Source organism: Rutidosis leptorrhynchoides, chromosome 3, assembly GCF_046630445.1.
Source record: "Rutidosis leptorrhynchoides isolate AG116_Rl617_1_P2 chromosome 3, CSIRO_AGI_Rlap_v1, whole genome shotgun sequence".
NCBI lineage: Eukaryota > Viridiplantae > Streptophyta > Magnoliopsida > Asterales > Asteraceae > Rutidosis > Rutidosis leptorrhynchoides.
Window position 1 is genome coordinate 401,848,607 of NC_092335.1, and position 14,986 is coordinate 401,863,592.

General features: G+C 37.6%; 1 protein-coding gene across 1 annotated transcript; it reads right to left on the reverse strand.

The window, feature by feature from the left end:
* Positions 1 to 10,691: 10,691 nt before the first annotated feature.
* LOC139901369 (uncharacterized) lies at positions 10,692 to 11,543 on the reverse strand. The gene has a single exon (XM_071884091.1). The coding sequence runs from the start codon at positions 11,541 to 11,543 to the stop codon at positions 10,692 to 10,694; it is 852 nt and encodes a 283-aa protein (XP_071740192.1).
* Between the last annotated feature and the right edge of the window lie 3,443 nt (positions 11,544 to 14,986).

The window sequence follows — 14,986 nt, forward strand, 5'->3', positions numbered from 1 at the left end:
ATCCAATTCTGCGGAGCATGCCTTTGGCAACTTTTATATCGCTTAACAATTTTCGCAACATCGCGATATAGGGATGGCCAAAAGTAACCCATCCACATAATTTTTGCCGCAATAGTTTTATAGCCTATGTGCAATGCACAAGAACCGCTATGCACTTCTTCAACTATCATTTCTGCCTCAATTGGTCCAACACATCGCATCATTGGACCACAGTATGATTTGCGATATAAAGTATCATTTTGAATGATATACATTGGTGCTCACTCTCTTACTAGGTGAGCTTCGCGCTTATCAGTTGGCAAAACATCACCGCAAATGTATTGCAGGATTGGTTCCATCCAATTTGACTGTTCCTCTTTAACAGACGCAACCGTTAAGTCGTTATCTATTTATTTGCTTGGCAATTCTTCAACCCAAACTTGTTTTTGAAAGTGCGAAAACGTTAGAGCAGCCAATTTACTCAAAGCATCCGCCTTCTTATTTTGACTTCTTGGCACTTGCGCGAGTTCAAAATACTCAAACCGCTCTGCTGATTCTTTTAATAACTGCAAATATTTCTGCATTGAAGAATCATGTGCTTCAAACGAACCATTAAACTGATTCGCTACTAACTGCGAATTTGTAAACGCCCGCAACTTAGTGATATTCATTTTTCGTGCGATATTTAAACCAGCAAGTAATGCTTCATACTCTGCTTCATTATTTGTGACATCAAAATTAAAACGCAATGCATACGTATACTCTTCGCCACTTGGGCTTGCCAAGACCAAACTCGCACTTGCACCCTTTGCACATGAAGCACCATCAGTAAATAAATCCCAAGTTTCACCCATTACCGGTTTTAATGTTGTTCGCTCATTAATCACCTCCAACTCTCCAGATATTTCTGCGAGATAATCCGCCATAACCTGGCCTTTTACAGCACTGCGCGGAAGATAAGATATTTGATAAGCACCTAATTCCACAGCCCATAACGCGAGTCTACCGGATATCTCTGGTTTTGTTAAGACTTGCTTGACCGGCATATTAGTTAACACATGCACCGGATGCCCCTGAAAATATCTTCTTAACCTTCGCGACGTTAGAATAAGTGCGTACACAAACTTTTCAATCGGCGCATAGTTTATTTCGCTCCCTATAAGAGCTTTACTGACAAAATACACAGGCTTTTTTATTTTCTCCCTTTCAGCGATTAATACTGAGCCAAAATCTTCATTTGCCACTGATATATAAAGGTAGAGAATTTCGCCATCAATTGGCGCTGTTAATGTAGGCAAAGTTTTCAACAACTTCTTCATTTCTTGAAATGCAGCTTCTGCGTCACTTGACCAAACAAAACTTTTTTGCCTCAAGCAACCTTTTAAAGTTTTGAAAAACGGGAATTGTCTTTCAGCAGCTTTAGACAAGAAACGCGTTAATGAAGCTAACTTTCCCGTCAAACTTTGCACTTATTTAATCGTTCTTGGTGCGGTCATATTTTCAATAGCCGTGATTTTCTTTGGATTAGCTTGAATGCCTTGTTCTGTAACAAGGTATCCCAGGAACTTTCCTTCGGTCTCGCCAAAACTACACTTTAGCGGATTAAGCTTCATGTTTATCTTTCGTAGTGTATTGAATGTTTCTCGCATATCTTCGACAATTTGCTCATGCGTTGTACTTTTGATTACTAAGTTGTCCACGTAAGCCTCAAGATTACGCCCAATTTGCTTTTCGAACGCGGTGTCAATTAAACGTTGATATGTCACACCCGCATTGATTAAACCAAAAGGCATCATTATATAGGAAAATATGCCTTTGCCCGTATGAAAAGCAGTTTTGTCTATATCTTCTTGAACCATTGGGATCTGGTGTAGCGACCTCGACAAATGGTCAAGTGACGGCGTCGACTACGTGGGTCCCATTACCTGGTCATAAGTCTTTATGACAATGTTTGACCAAAATATGTCACCCTCATTTCAAAATAAAGATTGTTTTCAAAGTTTACAAGAATTGTTCAACCAAAAGTTAAGTTACAAGGTTATAAGTACATTTGAAATCTAGGCGACACGGTTTAAAGTAAAGTCAAAAGACGCTCCAAGTAATGCATGTATACTCGACATCCAATGCAAGTATCAAATAGTGAGCGGAAGCATGTATCACATATCGTGCAAGACCTGAGAAAAACATAGAAATCTGTCAACGAAAACGTTGGTGAAATCATAGGTTTAAGTAAGTAAGTGAGTAAAAGTAAGTAAGTCGAACCACAAGGTTTGCAAAGTTGAAATAATAGTAATACATTCTAAAAGTTAATATTCACGAGCACCCAATTATCAAAGCTTAACATTCCATCCATTGTATACCCCATCCATAGTGCTAGAACAAACACTGATTCTCGAAAATATATTTCATCCGTAGACGGTAGCGAACCGTCAAAGATGAGGGTTGTCAAACCCATATGGCCATATAACATAAGTTCTCGCTTACACCATCTGATGTAACTAATGATAATCAGATTGAGGATTTTCGTTCTAAACTCGTATGTAGAATGTTTGTTTTCCCGTTCTTGTGTTCACTTAGTTCAAAAGAATCGTTTATGTTTTCTCATCCCAAAAGTAAGTTTAAAAGAGTAAAAGTGGGACTATGATCTCACCTTTGATTGCAAGAGTGAAATAGTACTTCAACAAGTAAACGTGCAAAGAACAATGCTAGTCTCGACCTAAACAATTAGGTTGTATCAATAACGATAGTCACGAAGGGTCAAAGATGTTCAATTAGTCCTATGGCTCAATACGACTCGATTAATATAGCATGTGAAGCAAATTGTCAAGTTTCATGCAAGATACAAGTATAAAAGCATGTTAGGAAGATTGCATAATTAATTGGTTAAGTTTGACAAAAAGTCAAACTTGGTCGGGTCAAAGTCAACGAAAAAGTCAACATGTTCGGGTCGGGTCCCGGAAAAATTTTCCATGCTAATTATTCATATACAAGTATATTAAAACAAGTTTCATGTGAATCGGAGGTCGGTAGCTAGTCAAACATTTCACGTTAAAAGGGACATGGAGGTCAGAATCTGTCCAGGCCATTTGGCGCGCCGCGCGGGGTAGGGTGCGCGCCGCGCGACCTGTAGTTCAGCTATTTTTCTGTCTTTCAAACTATGCACGAGCCAAAACCAATTCTAACACAACTCTTGACCCGCAAACACTTATAACGCCTATCATACATCGTTGGAAAGGTATTTTGACGAGGAATGCAACTAAACACATATCATCAATCAAACTTCCACTTATAACAACCAAAAACCACAATTAAACATTCATAATCAAAGTTCAAGTTCCAAAAACGCATTTTATGATTCGGGCAACCAATTTACATGTATGTTATGCCGTTTCGAAGGTAATCAAACACACATTGCAACAAAACACTTAACAACAATATCTCATAGCATTTGACGCATCAAAAGTTCATGTAAAGCTCATCAAACCCTAATCCAAGTTCACAAAATCATTAATCATGTTCTTGGAGTTTCCTTAATCAACCTATACATCAAAACGAAGCTAATGATACTAGTAACACTTTTTAAAATATGCACTTTAACAATCTAACAACATTTGATCATCCAAAATCAAGGATTTAGCAAGTAATTTTCATATTGAACTAGTTACACCAAAAACAACGAATCGAGCATACAAATTACATACACGACATCACAATGAGCCATAGACACTAATTAACAACTTTATAACTCAAAAATCTCAAGAACACATAAAATTAGTGATTTTATAAAGTTACCCAAATGAGATGAAGTTGGTATCAAATTGAAGAGGATGAAGAGAGGATTCCAAATATGTATTTTGTTTTGGTTGAAGCTTCCAAATCCGAATTTAGATGATGATTCTTTGTAGTGGTGTTTGAGAGAAAATTGGAAAGTATAGAAAGAAAATGGAAATGAAAATGAAAAGGAAAATGGGGAGGTGGGTGTTGACTAGTCAAGCTAGTCACATCTTTGCTCCAATGGCGAAACTAGTCCCTCGCGTTCGGTTGAGGGTGCGTGAATTGACCAAACGAATTATTTTAAATTACACGGAAGTACGGGAGATATTAAAAATCCGATAACGAGAATATTTAAAATGTTACTTAATAAAGGATACGAATCTAGATATGAAGGGTATTATTTAAAAAGAAAAAGACGGGCGTTAAAATAATTTAACGGAAAAATGCGGGATGTTACATTATCCACACCTCAAAAGAAATTTCGTCCCGAAATTTAGTTGGAAAATAATAATCGATGCCTCTCACTCGAGACCGGAGATGTCAATGCTATGAATAAGTGAAGGTACGTCCTTGAGTGTTCTCATGAATTTGGATTTTTACGATCCCCGGTTTCAACTGGTTTTCCTATGAAGAGAAGTTTGTCTTCAATAGTTGGTGCATTTAGAAGAATTGCACGTTCCTGTTCCGCAGGACACGTTTCTATGTTTGTTACACGAAATGTAAGGTAAACGGAAACTTAATTGAGTCGGAAGTTCTAAACGGTAGGAAGCGGTTCCAATACGCCCCAAGGTTTCAAAAGGTTCAATATTGCGGCTATAGCCTTTCTCGATTTCCCAAAATGGATTACACCTTTCCAAGGTGCGGTTTCTCAATATTACGTGGTTACACACTGGGATTTGTGAGGTTTTCATCTAAGTTTGGTATAACTCTTTTGGCGACTACGGATCGTCTCGAGCCCTCCTCGGATTTGAATGATTTCAATTGTTGTTTCTTGATGGAGTTCAGATTTCGGTGGTTGATGCTTTGGTTAAATGAACAGGGGTATGACATTAGCGGTCATATAGGGTTTCGGAAAGTGCGCGTGAACACACGAGTGGTAACTACTGTTGTAAGAGTGATCTACTAAAGGTGACAATACGAGTTTGTGACATGTCTTTCCAAGACGTAAATCGTTCGTTTGCTCGGTTCGTCAGTTTGTGGGTGGTACGCGGTACTCATGTCTAAGCGGGTTCCCAAGGTTCCTTGTAAAACTAGAAGTGAAACGAGTATTTCGATACGGAATAATTGACAAAGATACACCGTGTTGGAATAGAATCTCTTAAGATACGTTTGAACAAGTTAGTTAGGGTTCGAAAAATGTTCGTTAGGACTATTCACCCTCGTGGCGAATACTTATGTAATATGAGGAGTTTCTCTATCCATGGAGAAATGTTACAAGGAGTTTCTTTAAACGGAAATGCGAACGGTAAAGATAGTAGTGAAATGAGGACTTAGAATAGGATGAGTTTACATCTCAAGGTTGCCATAACGTGCCTCTAGTTGTCAAAAGTTGAAGTCTGAAAGAGAAACGAGGTAGTACACGTAGTTGTATAGTTCGGGGTTGAATAATAGTTGACCGATTATCAGAAACACAAGGGCGTTAAGTCAAAGAAGAGTGAAGTATCGTTGGATTGTGTGCTATCTTAAATTCCAGTAATATCAGACGGTGACGGTGAAATAACAGAGGTATGTAGTGTGGTACGTGATGACGAGAAGATTGATCGGATCCACAATTTAGTATTCGAATTCTTCGTGTAAAATAACGAATTTTAGTTATGTTGATTTTTGAGTCGAGAGAGTATGCCTTTCGGTGTTCAAATAAAAATATTTCCATGTTCGAGTTCCATCTGTTGCTATACGATTTTAACTAGAAATGTTGGTGTGAAGAATCACGCTCAAGGTTCGAACACGGAGAGGTTTAGAGTTTTCCTTAGTGAGTTAACGAGTTTAAAAGTCGTGTGACACCGTGTGATACCATTCTGTAACACCCCAGCTTAACATGACCACAATATTGTCCGCTTTGCCCGCAGGCGCACGGCTTTTTCTTGGCGATAACACACGAGAAAAGTCAGAAATGAATCTTCGGTAACAACCGGTGAGATCTAATATTTTTACGAATATAGGTCTGAGTTGGGAGAGTTTCCTGATTACATGTGGCTTGATTTCGAGATTGATTGTAATGCCTTGACCATTAACATCATGGTCTAGAAAATTGGACTTCGTTCAACAGAAATTCTCACTCGGAGAATTTGGTATAGAGTTGCTCTTTTCTCAAAAGTTCGAGCTTAAGATGGTGATGTTGTTCGTTTTCCTTCTTTACTTGAATAAGTTAAGATGTCATCTATAAATACGATAACAGATTAGTCTATATGAATTTGCATACGCGGTTCAAGAGGTTTATGGATACGGGCGAGCCCTAAATAAATCAAACGGTACTAAGAGAGATTTACAACTAACGTTGCGAGTTCGGAAAGTGGCTTAGGATACATCGTCTCACTTAACCCCCAATTGATGATAACCGGAACGGAGGTTGATTTGGAACATACGGGATTCGTGCAAATAATCATGAGGTCATGGATGCGAGGGAGAGGGTATCGGTTTCCAACCGAAAATTTCTTAGTTCACAATAATCTATACATAAATGTAGGGCAACAATTTCTCCTTAATGAATAGGTTTTGAGTTCCTTAGTTCTATTGGTGTCGAGTTCAATTTCTTAACGTATATCCTCCGATAATATTTATAGGCACACAATATTTTTCCGTTGGTCGCTTAAATCGCCTAAATAGTATCTAGGGGAAAAGATGGAAGGTAATGAGTACAAGTCAAAGTCTTGGTTGTAACACATCTAGCGGTAATCGAATCGAACAAGTATGAAGTATACGGTTTGTTGTGAAGAAACGTACCCGTGACTAGTCCATCGTCGTCTCGGGCATCCTAGGTGTCGATGTTGAAAGTTCAATGGCGTGCGTTGAGGTTGATTTCTTCTTTGGGCACACATTCCTAAAATGACCCAGTTGGCCACACTCAAAGCATGCACCCGTCCTGTGTGCGTTGGGCACCCTTCGAGCGATGGTAACGGTACCCTTACAGACATGGGCCACATGGCCACTTCTTTGACACTTGACGCAAAATGGTTTGCCACATTCACCAAAATGATGTTTGCGACACTTGTTACAGTGAGGTAGGGTTCCGGCATACCCCTTCTTGCCGCCGGGGGTGAAAGGCTTCTTGGAGATGTTGTTATTGTTGTGGTTGCTTGGTTGCGAGGCTTCCCATTTTCTTTTGTTGTTACCCGGGTGGTTCTCGACCATTCGTACCGGTGCTTCCATTTCATTCACCGTTTCTAAAGTTTGGTGGGCCTTTGTTAAAGCCTCTTGTAGGTTAGTGGGTTGGGATGCCATTACCCCGTGTTGAATGCTCTTAGGGAGGCCATCCATGTAAAGTTCGACTCTTAGGGATTCGGGAGTCATGAGATTTGGACACATTGAGACTAGTTCGGTAAACCGTTGATTATAAGCTCCGAGGTCATTCCCGACCGTTCTTAAATTCCTTAGACCCTGTTCGAGCCTTCGAGTCTCGTCGCGCAGAAAATATTCGGTGATCATTCTCTCTCTTAATTCGGTCCATGAGAGTGTGTGGGCTTCATCGATACCCACCGATTGTACGTACTTGTTCCACCACGAAAGAGCAATGCCGGTGAAAGTGAGGGTGGAAAACTTGACCTTATCTTGGTCTCGACAACCGCTTGTGTTAAAAACGGTCTCCATTTGTTCAAACCATCGGGTGAGAACAACCGGTCCTCCGGTTCCATCGAAAGTGGGAGGGTTGTACTTCATGAAGTTCTTGTAGGAGCAACCTTCGCTTGAATTACCGGCTCCACGATTGGTGTTGTTGGAAAAGTGATCGGCCACGGCCGTACCCACGGCGGTGGTTATCATTCGTTGAAGAGCTTGTTCTAGAGTTTCGAGAGGGGTATTGTGTTGACCTTGGTGAGCCATTGTTCCTTCAAGACACAAGAATATCGTTGATTAGTATTCTTAACAATACTAACCGTGATATGGAATAAGGATATAGAGAAAATTTTTCCTTGACTCGCCTTAAATTCTTTATGTCATAATGTCGGAACGTCCATGTGAATCACCGTAATATAATCCCGGAAATTATATTACCCTGATTCTCATGTGCATTTAACATTACTTCATAAAGTCAAGGTGACGCGTCAACAAAATTTATCAACGTAAGATCAAGATCGAATACGAGTTAGATATGATAGAAGAGTTCGAGTATAAATGCACAAATAGTCAAGTAATTCCTACTTCAGTCTATATGCCGGTTGTAGTCTAGATTCACCTATGTACCCTATGACTCGGGGTGAACACAAATGAACTCTAAATCCCTACAACCAAGGCTCTGATACCACTTGTAGCGACCCCGACAAATCGTCAAGTGACGACGTCAACTACGTGGGTCCCATTACCTGGTCATAAGTCTTTATGACAATGTTTGACCAAAATATGTCACCCTCATTTCAAAATAAAGATTGTTTTCAAAGTTTACAAGAATTGTTCAACCAAAAGTTAAGTTACAAGGTTATAAGTACATTTGAAATCTAGGCGACACGGTTTAAAGTAAAGTCAAAAGACGCTCCAAGTAATGCATGTATACTCGACATCCAATGCAAGTATCAAATAGTAAGCGGAAGCATGTATCACATATCGTGCAAGACCTGAGAAAAACATAGAAATCTGTCAACGAAAACGTTGGTGAAATCATAGGTTTAAGTAAGTAAGTGAGTAAAAGTAAGTAAGTCGAACCACAAGGTTTGCAAAGTTGAAATAATAGTAATACATTCTAAAAGTTAATATTCACGAGCACCCAATTATCAAAGCTTAACATTCCATCCATTGTATACCCCATCCATAGTGCTAGAACAAACACTGATTCTCGAAAATATATTTCATCCGTAGACGGTAGCGAACCGTCAAAGATGAGGGTTGTCAAACCCATATGGCCATATAACATAAGTTCTCGCTTACACCATCTGATGTAACTAATGATAATCGGATTGAGGATTTTCGTTCTAAACTCGTATGTAGAATGTTTGTTTTCCCGTTCTTGTGTTCACTTAGTTCAAAAGAATCGTTTATGTTTTCTCATCCCAAAAGTAAGTTTAAAAGAGTAAAAGTGGGACTATGATCTCACCTTTGATTGCAAGAGTGAAATAGTACTTCAACAAGTAAACGTGCAAAGAACAATGCTAGTCTCGACCTAAACAATTAGGTTGTATCAATAACGATAGTCACGAAGGGTCAAAGATGTTCAATTAGTCCTATGGCTCAATACGACTCGATTAATATAGCATGTGAAGCAAATTGTCAAGTTTCATGCAAGATACAAGTATAAAAGCATGTTAGGAAGATTGCATAATTAATTGGTTAAGTTTGACAAAAAGTCAAACTTGGTCGGGTCAAAGTCAACGAAAAAGTCAACATGTTCGGGTCGGGTCCCGGACAAATTTTCCATGCTAATTATTCATATACAAGTATATTAAAACAAGTTTCATGTGAATCGGAGGTCGGTAGCTAGTCAAACATTTCACGTTAAAAGGGACATGGAGGTCAGAATCTGTCCAGGCCATTTGGCGCGCCGCGCGGGGTAGGGTGCGCGCCGCGCGACCTGTAGTTCAGCTATTTTTCTGTCTTTCAAACTATGCACGAGCCAAAACCAATTCTAACACAACTCTTGACCCGCAAACACTTATAACGCCTATCATACATCGTTGAAAAGGTATTTTGACGAGGAATGCAACTAAACACATATCATCAATCAAACTTCCACTTATAACAACCAAAACCCACAATTAAACATTCATAATCAAAGTTCAAGTTCCAAAAACGCATTTTATGATTCGGGCAACCAATTTACATGTATGTTATGCCGTTTCGAAGGTAATCAAACACACATTGCAACAAAACACTTAACAACAATATCTCATAGCATTTGACGCATCAAAAGTTCATGTAAAGCTCATCAAACCCTAATCCAAGTTCACAAAATCATTAATCATGTTCTTGGAGTTTCCTTAATCAACCTATACATCAAAACGAAGCTAATGATACTAGTAACACTTTTTAAAACATGCACTTTAACAATCTAACAACATTTGATCATCCAAAATCAAGGATTTAGCAAGTAATTTTCATATTGAACTAGTTACACCAAAAACAACGAATCGAGCATACAAATTACATACACGACATCACAATGAGCCATAGACACTAATTAACAACTTTATAACTCAAAAATCTCAAGAACACATAAAATTAGTGATTTTAGAAAGTTACCCAAATGAGATGAAGTTGGTATCAAATTGAAGAGGATGAAGAGAGGATTCCAAATATGTATTTTGTTTTGGTTGAAGCTTCCGAATCCGAATTTAGATGATGATTCTTTGTAGTGGTGTTTGAGAGAAAATTGGAAAGTATAGAAAGAAAATGGAAATGAAAATGAAAAGGAAAATGGGGAGGTGGGTGTTGACTAGTCAAGCTAGTCACATCTTTGCTCCAATGGCGAAACTAGTCCCTCGCGTTCGGTTGCGGGTGCGTGAATTGACCAAACGAATTATTTTAAATTACACGGAAGTACGGGAGATATTAAAAATCCGATAACGAGAATATTTAAAATGTTACTTAACAAAGGATACGAATCTAGATATGAAGGGTATTATTTAAAAAGAAAAAGACGGGCGTTAAAATAATTTAACGGAAAAATGCGGGATGTTACATCTGGTGATAACCTCTTGCCGCATTCAAAAAAAATTTATACGAAAAAACGTGCAACGATTCTACTTTTAAATCAATTTCTGGAAGTGGATAATTATCCTTAGGACACGCTTTATTTAAATCTTTAAAATCAATACACATTCTCCATGAACCATCAGGCTTTTTACCAAAACTGGATTCGCAATCCATGATTGATATTGAGCTTCGCGTAAAATTCCCGCTCTTACCAATTTTGTTACCTCTTCGCATAGCCTCTTCACGCGATCTGGGGCCATGCCTCTACTCTTTTGCACCACAGGCTTTAAAGCTGGATTTACATTAAGTCTGTGTTCCGCAATATTACGCGGAACACCAGTCATATCATTTTCACACCAAGCAAAAATATCCATGTATTGCACCAGTAACTGCATAATTTGTTTCCGTGTGTCCGCACTAAAATTACTTCCCACTTTAATTTTTTGCTCGGGATACGCAGGATTAACCACTACCATATTTTCCGCAACTTTCGCAGTTTCTTGAGCTGCACTTTTTACATTAACAGCCGCACAAATAGGCACCTTGCTTGTTGAATTTATTGTCGCGACACCTTTTCGCGTTGTAAATTTAATCATGCCATGAATTGTAGATGGGACAATTCCGAGTTTACCTAAGGCGGTTCTTCCTAACAACATGTTATAGCGAGATGAGGTTCGCATAACATAGAAATCTAGCCGCGCTCGGCGCACTAAACCATCATCATTGTCATCAACAAGCTCAACGTCTAAGGGCAAAACACCAATAGGCAGTGAGGATTCTCCCGCAAAACCGGTCAGCGAAGCTGCGGTTGGTTTTAAAGTTACTCTGATACTCTCCGGCAGTTGAATAAAACATTGCTCGTAAAGAATATCAACACTACTACCATTATCAACGTGAACTTTCATTATTGTGATTCCATTTTCCACAATCCTACACGATACGACTATCGGCATTTCAGAGAAATCCTCGCTCTGCATTTTCGGAAAACCAATTGGCGCAAATTGCCAATTTTGATACATTCTTGCCGACTTTCGCTTTTTTCCTCTTTTTTGAGCATTTGTTTGAACGAAGGTATTGCTCATTACTTCAATTAATGTGGCAACTTTCCACCAATTACAAACGTATTCACCTGCGAATCACCAAAATAATACACGATCAGAATTAAACAAGGCAATTAATCGTTTGATAGCTCAAAACAAAAAATTTCAAGTTTAATTCGTAAAATGCGACCCACAGATGGCGCCAATTGATCGATCCTATATCAAGTTATTACTTGATTGAGGATCGAGTGCAATAATAAGATGGAGGATGGGATGTTTGATGATTATTTTGGGCCCGATGATCGTCTTTCACTTTCACAATCAAGTGATCAACCACCCTGACCCGGTCTTGATTGTCAATTAGCATAATTCACCTTAGCTACATGTAAAAATCCCTTGGGCAAGGTCACAAGTGAAAATCACAAAGGCTTGGGCAAATGGCAGAGAATCAACAACCTACAAATGAGAGGCCATGCTCTCTATTTATAGTATTCGACATATCCGCGGTCTGTGGATTTCTTAACTATCCGCGGAAACTTAGCGGATTAAACTGCAGTCTTTTATCAAGGAGGCAACATAACCGCTGTACTTATTTTCAGCGAATATTCCATAACTTTGGATTATAGCTCGCGTAATTCTGCTCTTGGCTTTTAGCGAATAAAATATACATATACAATGCTATATATATGATCATCCGTAGGCCAATTCGTACAAATGAGGCCCATTCGTGCGAATGACTAGTGTAGGCCTACAAATACATTTCATGTGTCTCATTAGGGTATAAGAGTTGTGTATGTAATCCCTACCCGGTGAGTCGAGATCATGCTCGATCTCCTTATGGCCAACAAATATTTCTCTATTTAAATCAAGGTTGCAAAACACGTTAGACGAGGTCGAGACGATCGGATCCTAAAAATGTCGAGACATTCGAGACGGGGTCGAGACGGGGGTCGAGACGGACGTTGACCAAAGTTGACTTTAAATATATAAGTATATAAATGTATTTACGTGTACTTATTTTAAAGCCAAAAGCTTTAATTGACTAATTTTTACCCATAATCTCTATCACCGTTAATTTATTACAGAAAATTCAAACTAAAATACGACAAATTCGATCGATTTTTTCGACTATCTAGCTTTTCCGAATTTTAACAGACTTTGACTTAATTTTTTTCACCCGAATTTTGACAGTTAACTATCATATTAGACGGTTTTCTTCGAGACGAGACGGACTAGTCACCAAACCGTCGCAACGGGCGTCGCAACGGCTCGAGACGGGGGGTTTTGCAACAATGATTTAAATCATGTAGATTGGACATTTATAATATATTATTGATTTATTTTTGATTCATTGTGTGTTCAGTCTAAATCTCAATTAGGTGTATATATAAATGTGTTCATGTGTTATTTTGTTCATATATATTGTTTTTTTTTTTGAATCACCCGAGGGGGATTAAATCACCCGTTGCGATCATGTCCCATTTCGACTATGCCGATGCAGCGATTATAATTCCGCCCACATCGCTGCCTGTGAGGAAACCTTGAAACTGATCTAAGGGCATAACCAAGTAAAACCCCCTCCCCTTTACCCCCCCCCCCCCCCCCCCAAATAAAAAAAAAAAAAAAGATATGGGAAAGGTGTCACGGGTAGATACTTCATGACATGGATGAAATTGTATTTTTAATATGTAGCCAACGGGGGGTCGAACTCCTGACCACCCCTAAAGGAGGCATGCCACTAACTGCTAGACCACATCACAACTTGAAAGTTAAATTTATATTTTTAATTGTGTTTTCATATTTATTGTTTGTGTGTGTGTACATGTGAATTTAAAATTTCTTCATAATATAATTTCATAAAGGTGAGAAATAAAAAACTTGAGAAAGATGGAAAATATTCTATATTTCAAAATATTCTGAGTTTGTATAATCTGACGATTAAATTTTGTTTTAGAGAGTGTAAAGGGGGCCATATATGCATGCATATGCACGTGTGAAGGTTGGAGAATGAGTTTAGGAAGGCAATGGGTACGGGAGCCGCCAATGTGACGGTAGAATATTGATGCCGAACCGCACGGTGGTTGTCGGCGTTTCCTGTATTTTGTTATCACGTACGTCATTGGTTGATTATAATCTGGATACAGATACAGGGAGCACGTTTCTTGGTTACTTCAATTTTGTTTTATTTGCTTCCCCAAGTGGAATTAATTACACTTCTATTTTACTAATGTTCTAGTTCCATTTATGTAACTTTTAATTATTTTTTCAAAAAAGGTAAAGCTATGCTTGATAAAATATGATAATTAAGCCAATGGGGCTTTGCCTCATTGGTCACCATGTTAACATGGTGTTCGAGGAGACCAGGGTTCGAGTCTCGGGGGGGGGGGGGATTTTCGTGAATTAACTTCGTGAGCTAACCACTAACATTGCCTTTCAAAAAAAAAAAAAAAAAAAAAAAAAAAAAAAAAAAAAAAAAAAAAAAAAAAAAAAAAAAAAAAATATGATAATTAATGATTGATAGTATAAATAATTCAAAACCTCTGATTAAGCTCAATTTTTTTCTAAAAATATTTTATTAATTAATAATTATATAAATAATTACTCTAATAATATAGAATAATCACATAAAACTTTTGCATAAAAAAATAAAATAATATAGTTATATGACTAGTGCTTTGAGTGTAATTAAATTTTAAGAGTGTTTAAAGGAAGATAAAGATAGTGAATGATTAAATATATTAATATAAATTCTTGCTAGATTACTAGAAAATTATTAAAATAAAATATGATATATGATTATACTCTATGTGTTCTAATTTAAAGTCTAAGGATGAAAAATACATTTTGAAAAATGTTATTACTATATTGTATGTTTCGTTTATATTCTTACCGATCTTTTATATTTACTACAAAAAATATATAAGAAATTTATTTGTTTATTCTTATATATTTATAGATATTGCATTATTAGCTTTAAAAAATATTGCACTATTGATATTTAATAGAGTTGTAATCCCGTAAATTCAACAATTTTTTAAAACCCAACGGACCAATTAGAGCGCGACATGTGGCGCGACTATCACATGTGATTGAAAAAAAATTTCAAATTTTTTTTTATTTTCCAAAATTTTTATTAATTTGAAAAGAAATTTATTTTTTTACAAAAATTTAGCATGGCAAATACAATCACATGTGATTGTAAAACCCAACACATGTGATTCTCATACAAATCCAATCACATTTGATTGAAAAACAAATTTCAAATTATTAATTTTTTATTTTTTTTAATCACATGTGAATGGATTTGAAATTCAGAATCACATGTGATTGAGTTTTACAATCACATGTGATTGGAT

Excerpts from the sequence above, each read along its gene's own strand:
- LOC139901369 (XM_071884091.1), bottom strand. The coding sequence starts at position 11,543 with ATGCCGATAGTCGTATCGTGTAGGATTGTGGAAAATGGAATCACAATA.